General features: G+C 39.3%; 2 protein-coding genes and 1 long non-coding RNA gene across 4 annotated transcripts in view; all 3 read right to left on the bottom strand.

The window, feature by feature from the left end:
* LOC138962934 (organic cation transporter protein-like) overlaps positions 1–18,252 on the bottom strand; it is a 66,895-nt gene that overhangs the window by 36,451 nt on the left and 12,192 nt on the right. The window lies entirely within an intron of this gene.
* On the bottom strand, positions 24–3,551 carry LOC138962927 (uncharacterized). The gene is made up of 2 exons (XM_070334887.1): positions 3,426–3,551; positions 24–2,862 (listed from the first exon to the last, which is right to left on the bottom strand). The coding sequence occupies exons 1-2, from the start codon at positions 3,542–3,544 to the stop codon at positions 858–860; spliced, it is 2,124 nt and encodes a 707-aa protein (XP_070190988.1). The 5' UTR covers positions 3,545–3,551; the 3' UTR covers positions 24–857.
* On the bottom strand, positions 7,051–14,818 carry LOC138962940 (uncharacterized). Of its 2 annotated transcripts, none has more exons than XR_011454659.1 (3): positions 14,322–14,818; positions 10,654–10,756; positions 7,051–10,171 (listed from the first exon to the last, which is right to left on the bottom strand). It is a non-coding gene; the product is annotated as an uncharacterized lncRNA (long non-coding RNA). The 2 variants fall into 2 exon arrangements; XR_011454660.1 differs by having other exon boundaries at positions 10,654–10,735.

The following is an 18,252-nucleotide window of genomic DNA, read 5'->3' as shown; positions in this document are numbered from 1 at the left end:
AATTCAATACATGAACAAAATCAAAAGTTTGCAATCCCTTGTTATTAAATACCTCAGTCACCTAGTATGAATGACACATCAAATGAAGTCACTAAATGGAAAAAAGTGAAAATGTTAAACACAAACAAAAACAAAAGCTCTCTGAATGATTATTTGATGACCCCAAAAAGGAGCACTTGAGACATAAATATGTATGAATTGTATGTTAAAGGCCCAATACCTGCCACAAAGCTGTCTCAAATCGGCACAAAATTTACGAAATAAGACTCAGGAGGTCAAATAACGTGTGGAAAAGAAAAAATTAACTAAAAAACTAAAAATAGGCAGATCTAAGTGTTTTGACGGTTAGCGTTACACAGTAAGAACAAAGAAGGGTGATTTGTGCATTTGAGATTGCGGTCGTCAATCATCCTCTTTGACTGTTTACCATAGTTACGGGGCATATTTGAGTAAAACGTTCTCCTAGTTTTAGGTGTGTCTTAGGGTACAGTTCATACTCCACATTATTTTGGAGGCTGAACTCGTAAAAAAATTCAGTAGGTTTCCTTCATTATATTTAACAATTTCTGCCCCTTGCACCCCACTACCCACCCACCACAAAGTGATTGATCCCATTACGTGACTCCCTAGCGACTATAATCTGTACAGCATACAAACACAAAAGTCACAAAGTAACCATAAAAAATGCTTATCCTGAAATTAAACAAAACCTAAAATCATACGACTATAAATCTGGAGATTTCATTCAGTCGAAGAGGTAATACCAACAAATCTGAAAAGTTTTCAATCCATTTAGTCAATAGCACTAGTTATCATTCAGAGAACATATTTCTTCAGATAAACAATAAAAAGAAATATCAAACTGTATCAGTACATTTCAGGCAATCCCAACAGTCCTCATCCCCTGGTTCAGAGCCCTGAACAAAACCGACACACTGCAGGTGGTACCACTCTGGGCAGGAGTCACACTTGACTGAAAAGTCACAGAAGGCTTCCGGTTCTTCAGAAATGTCCTTAAAGCAGACCCCACAACGGTAGACTTTCAAGACAGTGTCCTTTTTGGACACTTTGGTGTTCTTTCTAGTTGCTCGCTTGCGTTTCAGGGGTGGGATGTTTGGCAGGAGAAGAGGTGGGGAGCTGGGACGTTGCGAATCATGGTCTGAGCTTGACTGTTCCTGTTCCATTTGACCAGAGCTGCATGACGCGGTGCCAGGACAGTTTCCGGGGCGACTTTGTTGAAGAAGTGCAGGTGCCACCCGGCTCTCCCAGAACCACGTCAAATTTGGAAGCATCTTCTGCCAGAAAGCTTCGTCAAATGGAACAGGAACAATCAAACTCCCATGCTCTGTGAAAATGAAAAGATCACAACATGGTCGGTTGGTCAGGGCCATCTGCCCTTGAATTTGTCCATAGTATGTATGGGTCTTTTTCAGGGAGATTTTTCCATCAATCTCCTCCAAGTATGGAACGTTCTGTACAGTTGGCACTTGGTGTTTGATTGTCTCAGGACACTTCACCTCACAGAGCCCCTCACCACAGCAATCACATGTGGTGAGAAGGTCAGGGCTTGAGGCGAGGAATGGGAAATCATGGGAGATTACCAAACCACTGTCACGTGCAGACCATTTCTTGTGTTTTTTGCTGACCTGCTGCATGTAGCTGCGTTTTGCTGCAGGTTCAAGTGACAGGCCATGCTTCATTGCCACAGTTAGTGGTGCGGCTCCTCTCCCTAAAACCTTATCCTCCAGCCAGGTTGACTGTTCATGTCTGCCACTGCCAGTCTGCTTTTTTGCTGTCTCTGTCTTTGTGTGGACATTATAGAACACAGAGGATGTGATGCGGCCTTGTCGCTGTCTCTGCCATTCAGCGCAATCCCCCTGGCTTCTTGTCGCCTCCTCCACCGCCGCTAGCACTTCTGGTGTTGCTGACATAGCTGCCTTCAGTTCTTCTTTTGTAGCACAAGCCCCGGCAAGATCAGCTATGGGCTGAGGCAGAGTCGGCCTGTCTGGTTGTGCTGGTTTCTGTTTCAGTCTAGTCAGTATGAAGACACTGTCACTCGCCTCCTCCTGAAACAAAGTCTGTAGTTTCTGAGCCATTGCAGTTGTGTTGGACAGAATCTCATTGTGTTCAGGTGAGAACGGCTGAAATTTCTTCCGTTCAAGCCTGGCCTTCTCCTTGTACCCCCGTGGCGTTTTCTGTCCATAGACGTCAGAGGCCACGTGGGTGTCCCGCCATCTGCGGGGTTTTCGAGCCACAGGCCCACTTGGCGTCACCCAGCTGCAGAGACTTTCAGTTGACCGCAGGTCTGTGGCACCACATTTCACTGCAGCCTCCACACGGAACAAGAGGCCTGCAATGTGGTTACAGGACCCCAACACCCCTGCAGGACAGGTGCAGTGTGCAGTCTTGATCTCGCCTCCTGCAGAATCCCCACATTTCTTGGATGCCATCACCCAGACTCTGTAGGGTTTGTTCCGGATGCTCATCGAAGGGTAGACAGCAGCCTTCAAAATGCAGCATGGTGCTGACTGCCTCACTGGGTGGTACAGTATCTCGCGTACCCACTCACACCTGAAGTAGCGATAGGCCTTGCCTTCTTTATAATTGTTCAGCAGTCTGTGAACCAAGTCCGTCTTGCTTGCTGCAGTCTTCTTCAGGTAGTCACTAATGTCACTTATATAAATACTGGGCCAAGAAAACCGACCAGTTTCTTCCGTCAGCCACCCATCCTCAAAAGTAGCAGGATCAGGATACACGTCCCCGTCAACAGCCAGCTTCCTCTTGTACTCATCAAGAAGCCGCCTCTCTCTCTCCTCAGCTTCATCGTCGATAGGGGTGTCCGACTCGAAAGCAGCCCAACTCCTAAAACAGAAAAATATGACCCATGTATTTCTTGGTTTAAGCTAAGTCTTACAATTTTTTATTTTTTTTAACATCTACTGATCTAGTCTTCTTGACGTTTGAGTTTGCACTAAAGATGAAACACAACTTCTGGTTACCTTCACCACTCTATTTTAAAACCTCTCTGACTGAAAAGGTATGTAAATTATAATCAAATTTAATGAGTTGATGATAGTGATCTTTAATAAAAAAGTATACCCCCCACACTCCCCTACACCCAACACACACACACTCACTGAGACATACTTTCAGTCTCAGTACTGACTGATGTCATGAAGTAAACTGGCACACTGGAAAAAAATAAAATAAATAAGAAAATAAGGTCACATCACCGTGCAAAAATCATTAACTGTTTGTAAGTTTCAAATCTGATTTGCTGAAAGAGAAAAAAAAAAACAGGCAACAACAACAACTTGAAGTAACTGAACTTGCTGCTCGTCAGCACAGCTCCGGGCCCCTGCAAAACTACGTTGTAGCATGACATCAACTTCGAAGGACACACAAACGTTTAAATTTTAACTCACCGTGCAACAAGTTGTTCAAAATCGCCCTCCACGCTTAGCTTCCTGACACTCAGGAAGTATTTAAGGGCATCAAGGCTCCAAAGCCGTAGTTTTTGCAGGGAAAAATCGCTCAGGTCCATGGTACTCTCAGATCTATCGCAGTGAAAATGACCGGTGCTCGCAGGTTGCGTGGGGTGAACTGCGCATGCGCGAGTCGCGGAATAGGCAATCCGTCTATCGCACTGTTCTACACTACTCTCACTGATTTTCAATCATCGGTTTGGATCAACAAGCAGGTAAGTTATTGTTTTTAAAATCCAAGACATGACCATAGCAAACGTGGCCTTTGTAGAACTGAGCAAGATTCATCTGTTGTGTATGTGTGTGTTAATGAGTAACTGGATGTGACTGTGAGTGTGAGTCACAGAGTGTGTGCTTGTTCTGTTCTTTTTTTTACTCAAGTTTAGAAAATGCTTGATCTTTAATCTGTATGCACATAATCAAATGCTGCTGTATCAGTGTATGAACTATGGTTGTAAAAGAATAAACAAAACAATTACTGAATTAGTGAGTGATTTTGCTCTGAATCGTCTGATAGTGAAGTTGAAATAGTACTTATTTCATTTTCAAGACATGTTAATAGTTATGATAATATTGTTATGGTTGTTTTCAGGCCTCCCGAGAAACCAGAGATGATGTGCATCATTCATACAGCTCCTGTCTTCCAGTTCCAACAGTTTACCTTTAAACATGGATGCATACATGTACTGGAGAGATATCATGATGACTTGGCGTGGTCCTTTACATTACAGACTACTCCTGAAGAGTAAGTTACACATTTCTTTACCACTTACAGCTTTTGCTTGTCAAATCTGTATGGTAAAATATATGTAACATTGGGTATTGGTGATGGTAGTCTGAAGCTATAAACATGTACTGATGTAGATCATTCAGCAGTCTTTTGTTCTTTGTAAATTGAATAACAAGTACTTTGTAGATGAAATTATTCATACATGTATTTGAAGATGCATAGTAATACTGTGCATGGTAATTGGTATGATGTACTTTATATACATAATGGTACAAATATCTTTATTTTCTCTCTCCTTCCCATCTTAAAGTTTGTTGCAACCCTATACTCATAAAGTGCATTATACTGTTTGTATGAACATTGAACTATTGTGATGCAAGAAAGTAAAACATGAAATAGCTAGAATGAAAGATTTACTCATTACTGGAATTATTTTAAATACAGTCAGTCCTTTCCTTGGTTCACAATCACAGATCTGGCAAGTTGTTTTTTTATAGTTTTTTTTTTTTACATGGAATAAGAGTTACAATGTAAATTGTAATACCGCCTGTGTACTTGGATACCTACTTCTACATTCAACACCCTGACTGCCCCTGCGCAGAGTTAGAATTTTCTGAATGAATTCACATCACATTTCTCAACAAAACTGTAAGGTGTCAACGCTAAATAGGGAATGTGTGTGGGATGAAGGCTCATGCTGAATTTAAAAAAATAGTAACTTTCCATCACATTCCAGAAAAGCCGCTCACATCAGCAGCATAACAAGATATCATGTCGTTAGAAAGGTTCTTGTGAGGAAGTCTTTTTAATTTTAAGATGAAAGATTATCTTTTTAATTTTAATGATGAAAGTATATATCTATTAGTATTATATCCATGAAATAAATGGTTTTCACAGGAAGAAATGATGGCACCTGTAATATTACAGAATAAGGTTTACAGTTTAGTTCATAGTTGTCACTGTCAGTATCACCCCCACCATTCTCCATCCCACTGATCTTGTGAAGAACAAGTATTACCTCCTACCTACCTTCCCGCACCCCACACCCTCTTCTCGATACCCAAAACATATCCCCATCAGTGCACAGCAAAGTCTGGATGTGCTCAGTAATACATTTTCTGTATTTTCCAGGAAGTGAGGTGCCGAGATATGACGTGCAGGCAGCTTGCAGAGTGGTGTCTGGCTTTGCTGAGGATGATTCATGATCAGATTCAGTCCATTATGTGCTGACGGAGCTACCAGAACTGCTTTAATATAGTCCATCTGAATATGCTGACACTTACAGAGGTTTTCTGTTGCCTTTGTGGTGAAATGAACATGTAACACATTAAAAATAACATTCTACACAAATAATGTGTGGTGCGATGTGGATCAAAGGGTACATTTTGACTTATAAATGTAAGTTGTCAATTCAACTAAATACAGGTAGTGTTTGGTATGCAGATATTTTCTTACAGCAAACAGCGGTTTGTTTGTTTTTACTACATAAAGTGATATTATCTTAGACTTTTATGTTGTTTGAGTGCTTTAAGTTAAGTTGTTCACAGGCAGTATTTTACACACAGGCTTAGCTTTGGGAGATGTGTGTGTATGTTTCGGTCAATGCGTGTTCATGTATAGACTTTGTTTGCAATATTAGAATTTAGATCTTTTAACTGCATTATGCACATGAAATGTGTTAACCCATGAATTTTTCTTCCTTTGAATCCTAGTCAGTACTTTATCTTGTTTAAGATTTTCATTGATTCTGTTTTTGGGTCGTTCTGGTGCATCCTGGATGGTTCAATTCATTCTTATGTTGTGCTGAAATGTTGCTTTTGTAATACAGTTTGCCAAGATTGTGTCTTTCACTTGGATGTGGTGAACTTATTTTTTAAAGGCCTGCTCTGCCTCATTAAAACACTTCACCTCACTGTGTCAGACCTTCATCAGGCTTTTTGCATGGGATAAGAAAATCCTTCCACTTGGTCACATAGCTAAAGTCAGCACCCTGACTTCTTAGTGTGGTGATGTCTTTTCTTATTAATTTATTTCCCCCAAAAGGTATAAGAGTTTTAAACAAAATTATGTCTTACAGCTACAGTGGAACCCCCCTTTTAAGACCTCCAAAAATCTGAGAAAATCAGGTCTTAAAAAGGAGGGGGTCTTAAAATGGAGGTAAAATTTAAAATTTACAGAGGTTATGAACAGAAAGTCTGAGAAAACAAGGTCTTAAAATGGAGGGGGTCTTAAAAGGGGGGTTCCACTGTATGACTATTGGGGATTATGTGTTTGTAAAGATAGAGCTGAGAATCCTACACCGAATTCTGTGCATAGAAGGCGGCCTGAATCTTGACCCACACTGCTGGCATGACCTTCATAGCTGCATTCAACGCTTTACTTTTACCCTGGTAACTTTACGGTTGCTCTCTCTGGATTGAGCATTTTTTATTTCAACCAAGGGGAAAAATTAAATGCCTCTGTAGAGATTCGAACCTAGGACCTAGATTTTCAGGCAGATGTCCTAACCACTACGGTAGTTTTTTTTATTGTAAGATGGATATATATGTCTAGCGGATGCAGCTACATGTACAAATGTGCCAAATTAGAACTTGCATTCTCAGCCTATAATCTTTGGCCATTCATGCGAGTCGAGTACTAAATATTGTGAATGCATGTGAGACTGCCTTGTTTTACTTTTGTGAAATGTGTGAACTCACTTTGTTTACATCTTTGTGTTAATAAATGCAGTTTATCAGTTACCTCTGTTTGTTTCTTCTGCAAGTATGTCAAATTGCCCACACACACCCTCATGCGCACACACACACACACAAAATCAGATCTCAAGTGTAAGTATTCTTTTTGCAGTTTTATTTTAATGCCCATAATCAGTCAAACAAATATATCATCACACTTCGTCACTTGCACCTAAGCTTAAAAGTAGCAGTCCTGCATACATATGTAATGTGTAAATGTTTCAGGTCACCATCTGTCCTGGCTTGAACATGCAATAAGAACACCTCTACACAAACACATGTACAGTCAACCGGCTAGCTGCTTCCCTGAAAGGCATATTTTTCTATGAATTAATCGATTTTCCGCAGACAGCAGCCAGGTAGTGGATCTTTAGTATATATGTCCAAGCAGACGGTTGATCTTAGTACAACACATCAAGGAAATATTTTTTAAAAACAGATCCAACATCTAATCTTCCAAAGTTCATAATCAATAAAGAAGAAAGGTATGTTACTGGAACCCTTTATTTATGATTTAAGGCAATGTGCGGCAGTAAAATTACCAAACTTAAACTTGAAGAATACAGTCAAGGAATAACTTAGTTTTCTGGGTAGTTATTGAAGTGACTTATTAAAATGAATGAAAACATTGTGGATGGATATTGACGGCTGTTGCGATGAAAACTGGCATTTACAGCGTCAAATGGGATTTCTAGAAAACGGCTTTACAGCAACATCATACATCAGAAATTCATAATATTTGGCACAAGGATACACATGTATTATATCTACAATCATATAGAACGTGTTTGTTTTTTTAAACAACTACAGTTGAATTTAAATTAATTATTGTAATGAATCTTTCTTTCTTTATTTGGTGTTTAACGTCGTTTTCAACCATTCAAGGTTATATCGCGACGGGGAAAGGGGGGAGATGGGATAGGGGAAAGGGGGGAGATGGGATAGAGCCACTTGTTAATTGTTTCTTGTTCACAAAAGCACCAATCAAACAAGAAGAGCAAACGCTCGATCGAGTCACTTTCGCAGTTCTGAATATTATATGAGGCATCAGATGGACAGGAAGAAATTGCTATTCACAACACAATGAGTCACGTTCACATAAAATTTGAGCCCGGTCACTTTTATAGTTTCCGAGAAAAGCCCAACGTTAAGTTGTGTGTTGCCGAACAGAAAAGGCTAGTTATCTCCCTTGTTTTTCTGATAACGTTCGTAAAAGGCTACAGATGTAAATACTTTGATGTAAAGAATAATCCTACAAAGTTTCAATCACATCCGATGAACTTTGTCAAAGATATAAAATGTCCAATTTTTCCTTTGACGCTGACCTGTGACCTTGAAAAAGGTCAAAGGTCAACGAAACCATCGTTAAAGTGTAGAGGTCATTGGAGGTCACGACTAAACAAAATATGAGCCCGATCGCTTTGATAGTTTCCGAGAAAAGTCCAACGTTAAGGTGGTGTCTACGGACGGCCGGCCGGCCAGACGGCCGGCCGGCCAGGCAGACTAACACTGACCGATTACATAGAGTCACTTTTTCTCAAGTGACTCAAAAATTGCTCCAGGGGCTTGCAACGTAGTACAATATATGACCTTACTGGGAGAATGCAAGTTTCCAGTACAAAAAACTTAACATTTCTTACATACTGCTTGACTAAAATCTTTACAAACATTGACTATATTCTATACAAGAAACACTTAACAAGGGTAAAAGGAGAAACAGAACCGTTAGTCGCCTCTTACGACATGCTGGGTAGCATCAGGTAAATTCTTTCTCGTCCCAACCAATATGGGACTCCCCCTAACCCGCGGGGGGTATTGTAATGAATATGCAGTGAGAAATTCGTTCATTCTTATGACAAAAGATATCAAAATTCAACTGTAGTCTGTTGTAAAAAAATCGTTCTATATGATTGTTGATACGATACATGTGCATCTTTGTGCCAAATATTAGGAATTTCTGATGTATTATGTCGCTGTTAAACTGTTTCCTAGAAATCCAATGTAACGACTGTTTCCATAGCAACGGCACTCTATGTCGATCAGTATTCACAATCCTCCGAAAGCGGCGTATGGCTGCCTAAATGGCGGGGTAAAAACGGTCATACAGGTAAAAATCCACTCGTACAAAAACATGAGTGTACATGGGAGTTTCAGCCCACAAACACAGAAGAAGAAGAAGAAGTATTCACAATTGTTCTATTTATTTTTATGTCACTTCCCAGAAAACCAGGTTATTCCATGTATTCTCCAAATTCAATTTTACTGCCGCACATTTCCTTAACAAAATGTAAGATTTACTGTACTTTGACCGAGCAATTTTTGTAAGTGGACAGGCCTTAGTTTTATTTCGGTGGCATAATTCAATGCGCTTCGTCAAAATGTCTTGAACTGAAACCAAAAGCAGATCGATGCAAGACTTATGGTCAGTTGGAGTTGTCTCCCGTACTCCTAACTTTAATGTGCTGCAGACAGGTGTGCCCAAACAGCCCATATCACAAACGGTTTGGAATTCCCGAAAACACAAGATCCGCACTGCACAACTTCAGTGCACAAATACGCGAGAGTGCTCGGTCGCTTTTTGAAAATGTGTATCTTGAGAGAAAAATATAGAATAGTGCGCTGTCCGAAGGAATAGAGTTCTTATAGGACAATGACAGCACTCAGTTCAAAACGATAGGACATGATCACATCTGACCGCCATGCGGCTATGTGAATCAGACATCTGAGCCTTTCAATCCGTCTATGTCGGACGCCTGACGACATCCCCGAGGCTTTTAAATGAAATAAGACCATACGGGCACTAATAGTTGCATACCAAAAATGAACTGCCTCAAGGCTCTCTATGCAGAGTGGTATCTTTTTAAAGAATACATTCAGGTACAGCTTCTTCGAAAGAAAAAATAAATTCACCGCAACCACCAAAACATCTACCTCACTACAGAAAGCAGTCAAAGTGTTGATTTTTGGTCTGTGACCAAGTGGAGGGATGGTCTTATCCCATGTTAAAGGTGAGGACAACTTTTTAAATGAGGCGTAGTGGGCCTTTAAAACATTGACACAAATTTACAATAGCAACAAGTTGTAAAGCTCAGTACAACCAATACTGAGTGGACATTTACTGCCGCTGTTGCTGTAGTTTCCCCATCGATCACAGCTGGACCTGGATAGCACTGCTTTTCATCCACATTCACTGGCCAGGTCTTCGTCATCTTCTGTCCCTACTGACAAATGAATGACAAAGGAACTGATCTTAAATTCAAACACAATGACAAGAACAAGTTTTAAGTATGAGTAAGGAGTAAATTGTGTTTGTAACTGACACACACACACACACTAAACCCACATAAATGCCAAGAGCGTAAACATTCTAATTCCCTGATAGACAAGTTCCAATGCCTACTTTTTAATATGAAATATAGAAGACACATTCCCTGTCAGCGCTTGCTATCAAATTCAAAAAGCAAAGCAAAGGTGTGTAACATCAATCTGCAGGGCTAGAAAAATCTGCAGGTATTATTACTATTAATGTCTGGCAGCTCTCCTGACTGGCCAGGGAAAATCAAACACACACACACACACACACACACACACACACACACTTCGGTTCTCACACACAAACACACACCAACAGTCAGAATGTAACCAGAACTTGAGACTGAGAGGGAGCATAAAACACAATATGATCATGTAGCAGAACTCTTACCTGAATTGCCATTAGCATGAACTATTTCCCATTTGAGTCTTGACAGCCTCCCGATCATGAAGGAATCAATCTGCTTCTTCCACTGTGCTGGATCGATGCCAACCTGTAATATATAATATTGGCTGAAGTAACATTCCTCTGAGCAACAAATTTAAAACAGTTAGTTGACAGGACAAGTAGTACTAGGAGCTACATGCAGTATGATATTTAGCTATGTGGAGGAACAACAAACACACTGTCCACAGAACCAGATGAATTTACACACTGCACCCTCCCCCATAAAACAACAACAACAAAAAACGACAACAGACGACCAAACCAACATTAACGCTTGATTCTTATGATACTGTGGACAGTGGCATTGATAGCTTTCTAGAATATAAAATTTTATAAGTCCTTTTACAATTACATTTAGTGAAGTTTTGACTGAATCAGTGAACTGAATCTGTTCACATAGACTGATAGAGTGACAGACATACAATGTAGACAAGTTGATGTGTGCATATATATATATACATGCATATTACATAACATGTATATGAGGTCAGGCACAATACTGAGCAAAAAGTACAAAATGAATGGTAGCCACTTTCTGGATTTTTTTTTGCAAAGAACTGTTTTCTTCTGGTTGTTAATGTTGTTGTATTGTGATTAAAGAGAGAATAAAGAATTAATATCATTTTACAGATTATTTTTTCTGTTGATGGTTATTTTGTTTTTGATTATTTTCCATTGAAAATACAACTTAAAATGGCCACTGAAACCTGACAAAAATGAGTGATCTTGTTTGAGAAAGCACAATGGTAAGTGAAGCAGTTTGTTGTGTCATGTTTGTATTTATTTTGGTCAAACTAAGTTTATTTAACAATTAGATATGCTCATTTTCTTTCTTTACCGTATAATGTGTCGTTACGGTTAGCGTGGACGAAAAAATTGCATTCTGTAAGTAATGCTTCGTGTCTCACTTCACACGCTGATCTAAGTCCATACCATCATCATATCTTTCACATGCAACTTGATATTTCCACTGATAATTGGAAGTTACTGAATAAAATGACACAATCTAGCACAAATAAAAGCAATCAGAAGACATAGGGTTGTGAAAGAATGTGTGAAAGGCAATATCCGACGTTTTGCGTCACTGCGTTACTTACGTTTTTGCACTTCCAAAATCTAACGCGAAGTCGACACAGGCACACGAACGAATGTCAATCGACTCAATGCACTGCGGAAATTTCCACAGATTACGAATAAATGGCCTTCACCTTTTCCACAATGCATTGAGAGGAGGTATTTTGACCTGGAAGTTGTTCGTGTCTTTGGCGTTTCGCGCAAACTTACGACATCTCAAGAGTTTTTCAGACAGACGAACTTCAAGAATCATCGATCCCTAATTGATTTTGCTGAGTTACCCAACAGGCAACTACTTTTGTTCCTGTTTTATCCAAAATCACCAGCATTTGTTTAAATTGATGCTGAACTTAGTGGATTTCGTTCGTCATTCTCGCCACTCTGCCGACATTTCTTGGTGTCTTTCAATACGAACGTCAGGAAAATTTAACCTTTTCTTGAACCAAAGTTGATATTTTTGTGATTGACTTAAAGTTTCTTCGAGTTTGTATAAAGAAAGCTCTGAAGGGGAAATTTTAGTTACATTTTCCTGCATTTTAATAGTGTGGCTTGTTTTAGATTACGTTCGTATTTCTGACACCATTTTCGTTTCGTGTCACTCGAACCAACGCAATCAGCAATTCAGTTCATTGTGGTAGATGGCAGATACAATGTAAATCAAAACATGTTTACGTATGTTATCTTCTACAGAAAACAGAAAAAGAAAACAAGCGAATAAGAAAAATAATCCGTTGTGAAACGATGATAATTGATGATGTTGGTAATGTTGGACACAACAATTCAGGTGTCAAAAATAACTTACGTAATAATTTTCAGACTTTGCCTGTAACTGTGAATATTTGCCATTGTTGAATATTCAAGTATGATTTGATCATTTCAAACTGTATCAGGAACCTCTTACACACCAGACTAGATTTCAAGAGTACTAGAATTCAAGCATAACAGACTTCACAATTTTGGTGTCTTCATAACTTACGCTTGGTGTCTTCATAACTTACGCTACATCTGATTCACTTGCCATATTATTTTCAGGCCTTCACTTTTGTTTTCAGTTGTGTTGCATGGTCTACCAGAAAGGTGATCAATTCTTCTTCTTCTTCTTCTGCGTTCGATGATATTATCGTGGGAGCGTAGACAGCCGATTTTCTCCCCACGCCAAGTTGGCTGCTGTCTTCCGTCTTCGGTGGTTGAGGTTCTTACTCAGGGTTACCTCCTCCCCAAGAGTAGCTGCCTTGCTGGGCTGTCGAGTCCACTCTACCCGGGTTTGACGTCGAAGTTTTCCTTCTTGTAGCCTTTGCCTTTCCCAAGGCGCACACAAGGCAGTGCGGGTTTTGAAATCGGAGTTGTCCTTCTCCTAGATGAGCGACCATCCAAGGTTAACGAGCCCCATCTGCCCGAAGCAGCTGGTTTTAAGGCGCCAGTGACCCGCCTGCATCCCTTCTCCTGTTAGTCGAAGACAGGGCCCGCCACGTGAAGGCCAGGAGCTGGATTTGACTGTCAGAGGTGTTTGGAGACACGAAGCCATTTGGAGCATTTCTTGGGAAGTAGGCGCTTATCTCTACTTCCACCCCGGCATAACAGTCCTTGGGCCCCGGTGATCAATTAAATCAGCAGCATTACAATGCTGCCTAATCTTGTTCTTGTAAAAAAGTGATGGACTTGCCAAATGATGTAAGTAATGGTGTCTTCACAACAACTATTTCTTGCTCAATTGATTTACACAAAATGTAGGTGCTGTCTGGCTGGATTTTATGGATAAAATGTAACTCAAACACTAGACAAAATCAAAGATTCCAAAAGTTTTAACTTGATAGAAATATCTTGCAGTTGGTGTCCACCAAGTACTTACATCATTGTCCATGCATACCTATGATTGACGATCAATAAAGGAAAGAGACATGAAGGCAATTATGTTTTGACTTTTATTTCCGGTAAAGCTGTGTTTTAGCTCCCATTACAATCATAGACTTTTCCATCTGAGCATTTTTTATTTTTGATGCTCATGTCAGCATTTCGTTGCTCAGTATTGTGCCTGTCCTCATATATATACATGTATGTATAACATGTATGCATGTGTGTAGAGCACAAAGGAAAAAAATAATAGAACTTGACACACAGTTTCACTGAGAATGAGATATATCCTGACAGTGAGTGAGTGAGTGACTGTTTACAGCAATACATTGTACTTTATTAAACTTAAAGGTACACACTGAAAGTCATGCGCTTCTAGTATTAAAAATGATTCTAATACTGGAGGAACTGCATGATCATCTTACTGGTGAAATAAAGCTAAGAGGTTCGAGCAGTTCTGTGGTTTGGACTCTTAGGTGTTCATTATTTTATTATTATCCCTGAACATGAATTATAAAAATAAAATGAAAACACTCTTCCAGTCTTGCTCACAGTCACACACACACCTCCATATGAGTTATTCTGACCAGAACTTGAGAATGTAAGGGAGGGGAAGGAAAAAACACACTGTACATCATAACACTGACAGTTGTACATAATATATAACCTCTTCGCCTTACTCTTACCTGATTTGCGGCAGTGGCATCAAATATTTTACTTCTGTCAGTGACAGCCTCAAGATCATGCAGCAATCGGTTGGCTTTTTCAGCTGAGAGGAGACCTTGAAGTTGAACATACTAGCTCTAGCTCTCTTCTGATTGATGCCAACCTGCAAGTAAAATAATTGGGAACGGCCGATCAGAAGGTTACCTATTTGAGTATTTCAAGTTAGACTCAATCTTTAAAAACAAAAAGAATAATTTATAAAATATTATGATCATGCACCTTGAAAAGAGGTTGCAAAAACGTGGTAGTGATAATCTTCTTCTTCAAATTAATGAGAAAATCCCTGTACAGGGCAACTACGTGTTGGTTCAGTGAACGATACCTTGCGCCTGTGGACTGACAGTCACAGTGACACTGACAGTGACTCGAGTGAGTCGAAATGACACCTGTTGCAACACATACTACCATAAACCCACTCTCAGTTATGAAACGAAACATGGAAACTTACCTCTGGTTAATATGCATTAGCAAACACCATTGCCATTGGAGATTCTGTCCAAACAGATCGCCTTCGACCGCCATTAACTAAAAACCGAAACGCAGTAGGTCTGAAAACCACGCTCAACGTCCAAAATAAGGAGGAAAAAAAAGAGCCCAAAACATTTTTTTGGCCAAAAACACTGTTTAAGCCCCACAAATATTTGTCCTTATTTTTTATGAAGCTTAATTTGTGCCCCTTATTTTATGCTCCACAAATACAGTTTGTGGCCCACAAAACCAAAATGTGCCCCACAAAAATAAGCCCAAAAATTTGTGAGGCACATTTCGCGTTTGTGGCCCACAAAAATAAGCCCAAAACGTGTGGGATTACTGACATCGAATGCCAAGGATACCCGGGTGTCTCCGAGCTGTAAAGTTAGAGGACTCATCCCCCTCCTCTATAGCTAAAACCGTCAATTTTGAATAAATCTTGTTAAAATATTGTTTGTAGATCTATGTCCCTCATGGACACACATTGGTGTCATTTAAGCACCAATGCATTGCGGACAAATACGAGATACCGCTCGCGAAAGATTTCAACCGATGCTCGATCATACCGGCTTGTGGTGAAAGCGTGCTAGCGTCTTCTTTAATGCATTACACTGTCTATTAAATTTCAACTGTTTCCGTGGCCGACCGGTTCTCTCGTTCGCCTGATGCGTGATTGAGTCGAGTTCAATTTTTCATCTGCCCGTAATTTTTTTTTTTACTCTTTGGCATTTGTTTATTTTTGTTTATTTTCTTCATGTGCAAAAGAGTACGTTATAATAGCAAAATTGAATTTAAAAAAATAATTTTAGGCAGGAATGTTTTTTTTTAAATCTTTGGTTAACATGTTTATTGATAAAGTTTGTTAACTTAAACATGTAAACATTTGATTGAAAAAATAAAATAAATAACCATGAAGAAGGATGCTCCCCGCTTCAAAAAACAAAGGTGAGAGAGAAGACAAAAAAACTAAAATGCGGTAGCAGCCACCTGCATGCAACTGAGATTAAAAACAAAAAAATAAAAAATAAATAAAAAGGGTCTCCCCGTGTTTTTATATTTAGTCAAGTTTTGACTAAATATTTTAACATCGAGGGGGAATCGAAACGAGGGTCGTGGTGTATGTGCGTGTGTGCGTGTGTGTGTCTGTGTGTGCGTGTAGAGCGATTCAGACTAAACTACTGGACCGATCTTTATGAAATTTGACATGAGAGTTCCTGGGTATGAAATCCCCGAACGTTTTTTTCATTTTTTTGATAAATGTCTTTGATGACGTCATATCCTGCTTTTCGTGAAAGTTGAGGCGGCACTGTCACGCCCTCATTTTTCAACCAAATTGGTTGAAATTTTGGTCAAGTAATCTTCGACGAAGCCCGGACTTCGGTATTGCATTTCAGCTTGGTGGCTTAAAAATTAATTAATGACTTTGGTCATTAAAAATCTGAAAATTGTAAAAAAAAATAAAAATTTATAAAACGATCCAAATTTACATTTATCTTATTCTCCATCATTTGCTGATTCCAAAAACATATAAATATGTTATATTCGGATTAAAAACAAGCTCTGAAAATTAAATATATAAAAATTATTATCAAAATTAAATTGTCCAAATCAATTTAAAAACACTTTCATCTTATTCCTTGTCGGTTCCTGATTCCAAAAACATATAGATATGATATGTTTGGATTAAAACCACGCTCAGAAAGTTAAAACAAAGAGAGGTACAGAAAAGCGTGCTATCCTTCTTAGCGCAACTACTACCCCGCTCTTCTTGTCAATTTCACTGCCTTTGCCATGAGCGGTGGACTGACGATGCTACGAGTATACGGTCTTGCTGAAAAATGGCATTGCGTTCAGTTTCATTCTGTGAGTTCGACAGCTACTTGACTAAATATTGTATTTTCGCCTTACGCGACTTGTTATTTCATTCAGTTTGTTTGGGTAGTTGCTATTGACTTTGAAACTGACACGCTGGCTAAAAAGCTGCAACATTGTGTCCTTAAAAGTCAAACTTAAACTCGTTTAACTACCGCCAAGTATTTATTTTTACTCAGTGCCCAGTAATTATTTATTTTTTCCCGGTTATTCATGTGTGTCTAGCGGAAGGTCGGCAGCTACCAGTGTTGGTTATTTTTAGAATTGAAGATTCCCGATGCTTGCTCTTCTCTGCGCACGCATTATTACCGGCGTTTTCGCCGGCGTGTCAGTTTCAAAGTCAATAGCAACAACCCAAAAAATTGAATGAAATAAAAACACGGGGAGATTTATTTTTTTTTTAACCTCAGTTGCATGCAGGTGTACATGGTATAGTACCTAGTAAACGCCCACCCCCCAGTTTCGACCAGTGGAGTAGACAAGGAAAATAAATAAAGATTATTCAGTCTGCTGTTATTGTTGTTTTTCGATTGTTTCCTTTCCTTAGACATGTTTCGGGGATTGGACAGATAAAGGTTTCAAGAGTGGCTAGAGAATCGCAATACATTTTTGACTGGGAGGAAAAAGAAGAAACGAAAGCTTCATCTTTGGTTTAAACATAAGTTTATTTCAACAAATATGTTACAATCATGACATGTATACAAAAGACACAGGTAACAACAACAAGCTAGAAGCTTATAGTGGTGTTCCTGCATGGATATTACAACGTAAGGCGGTAACGGCTGAACAATTTGTCTAAATAAACCAAATCTATTAATAACATAATAAACGTTGCATAATCATTATAAAGAAAGACAGTAAGAGGAAGGAAGGAGGGGAAGAAAAGGAATAAAAAGAAAAGGGTTGTGCAGAAATTAAAGTTGTTGTCCGGTTTGTGGAGCATTGATTCTGGTTTGCCCAAAGCGGCCTGAACGTTCAATGAACGAGTGTACTATGGAAAAAATGTTCCTGTTCAAATCTAGAGAATACTGTCTGTCTCCATTTAGAAGGTGGGGGAGGTGAATACTGTGGTTAGGGAGGGTATGTATGGTTTCTTGACGTGCTTCGCGATAATTTGGACAATCTAATAGGAAGTGTTTTACGGTTTCGGACGGAAATCCGCAGTCACAAGATGCATCTGTAGCAACGTGACGTCTCACTAGATCGTTGACTTATATATAGCCTGAACTTACAGTGAATTGTTTGTGATATGCGATCTCCAGAATACCAATAACACGGCGGACTTGAATCGTTTTTTGACAAAATGTGGTTGAATTTACTTAGGGACTCACTAAGTTTTATGTAGTCTGGTAAAGAATTCCAGAGTTGTGTTGAAGATGGGAGAAATGAGTTTTTGTATGATTCAGTGTTAACTTTCCTATCTAAAGGTCTGCGCTGGCGATATGGGTTATTAGTTGATATCAATGGTGGCAATATCGCAAGTAAGTAGTTTGGCACTTTACGGTGTACAATCTTGTGAAATAATATCAATTTTTGACGTTTACGCCT

Source organism: Littorina saxatilis, linkage group LG3, assembly GCF_037325665.1.
Source record: "Littorina saxatilis isolate snail1 linkage group LG3, US_GU_Lsax_2.0, whole genome shotgun sequence".
NCBI classification, from domain to species: domain Eukaryota; kingdom Metazoa; phylum Mollusca; class Gastropoda; order Littorinimorpha; family Littorinidae; genus Littorina; species Littorina saxatilis.
This window is presented reverse-complemented; position numbering and strand designations above follow the sequence as displayed.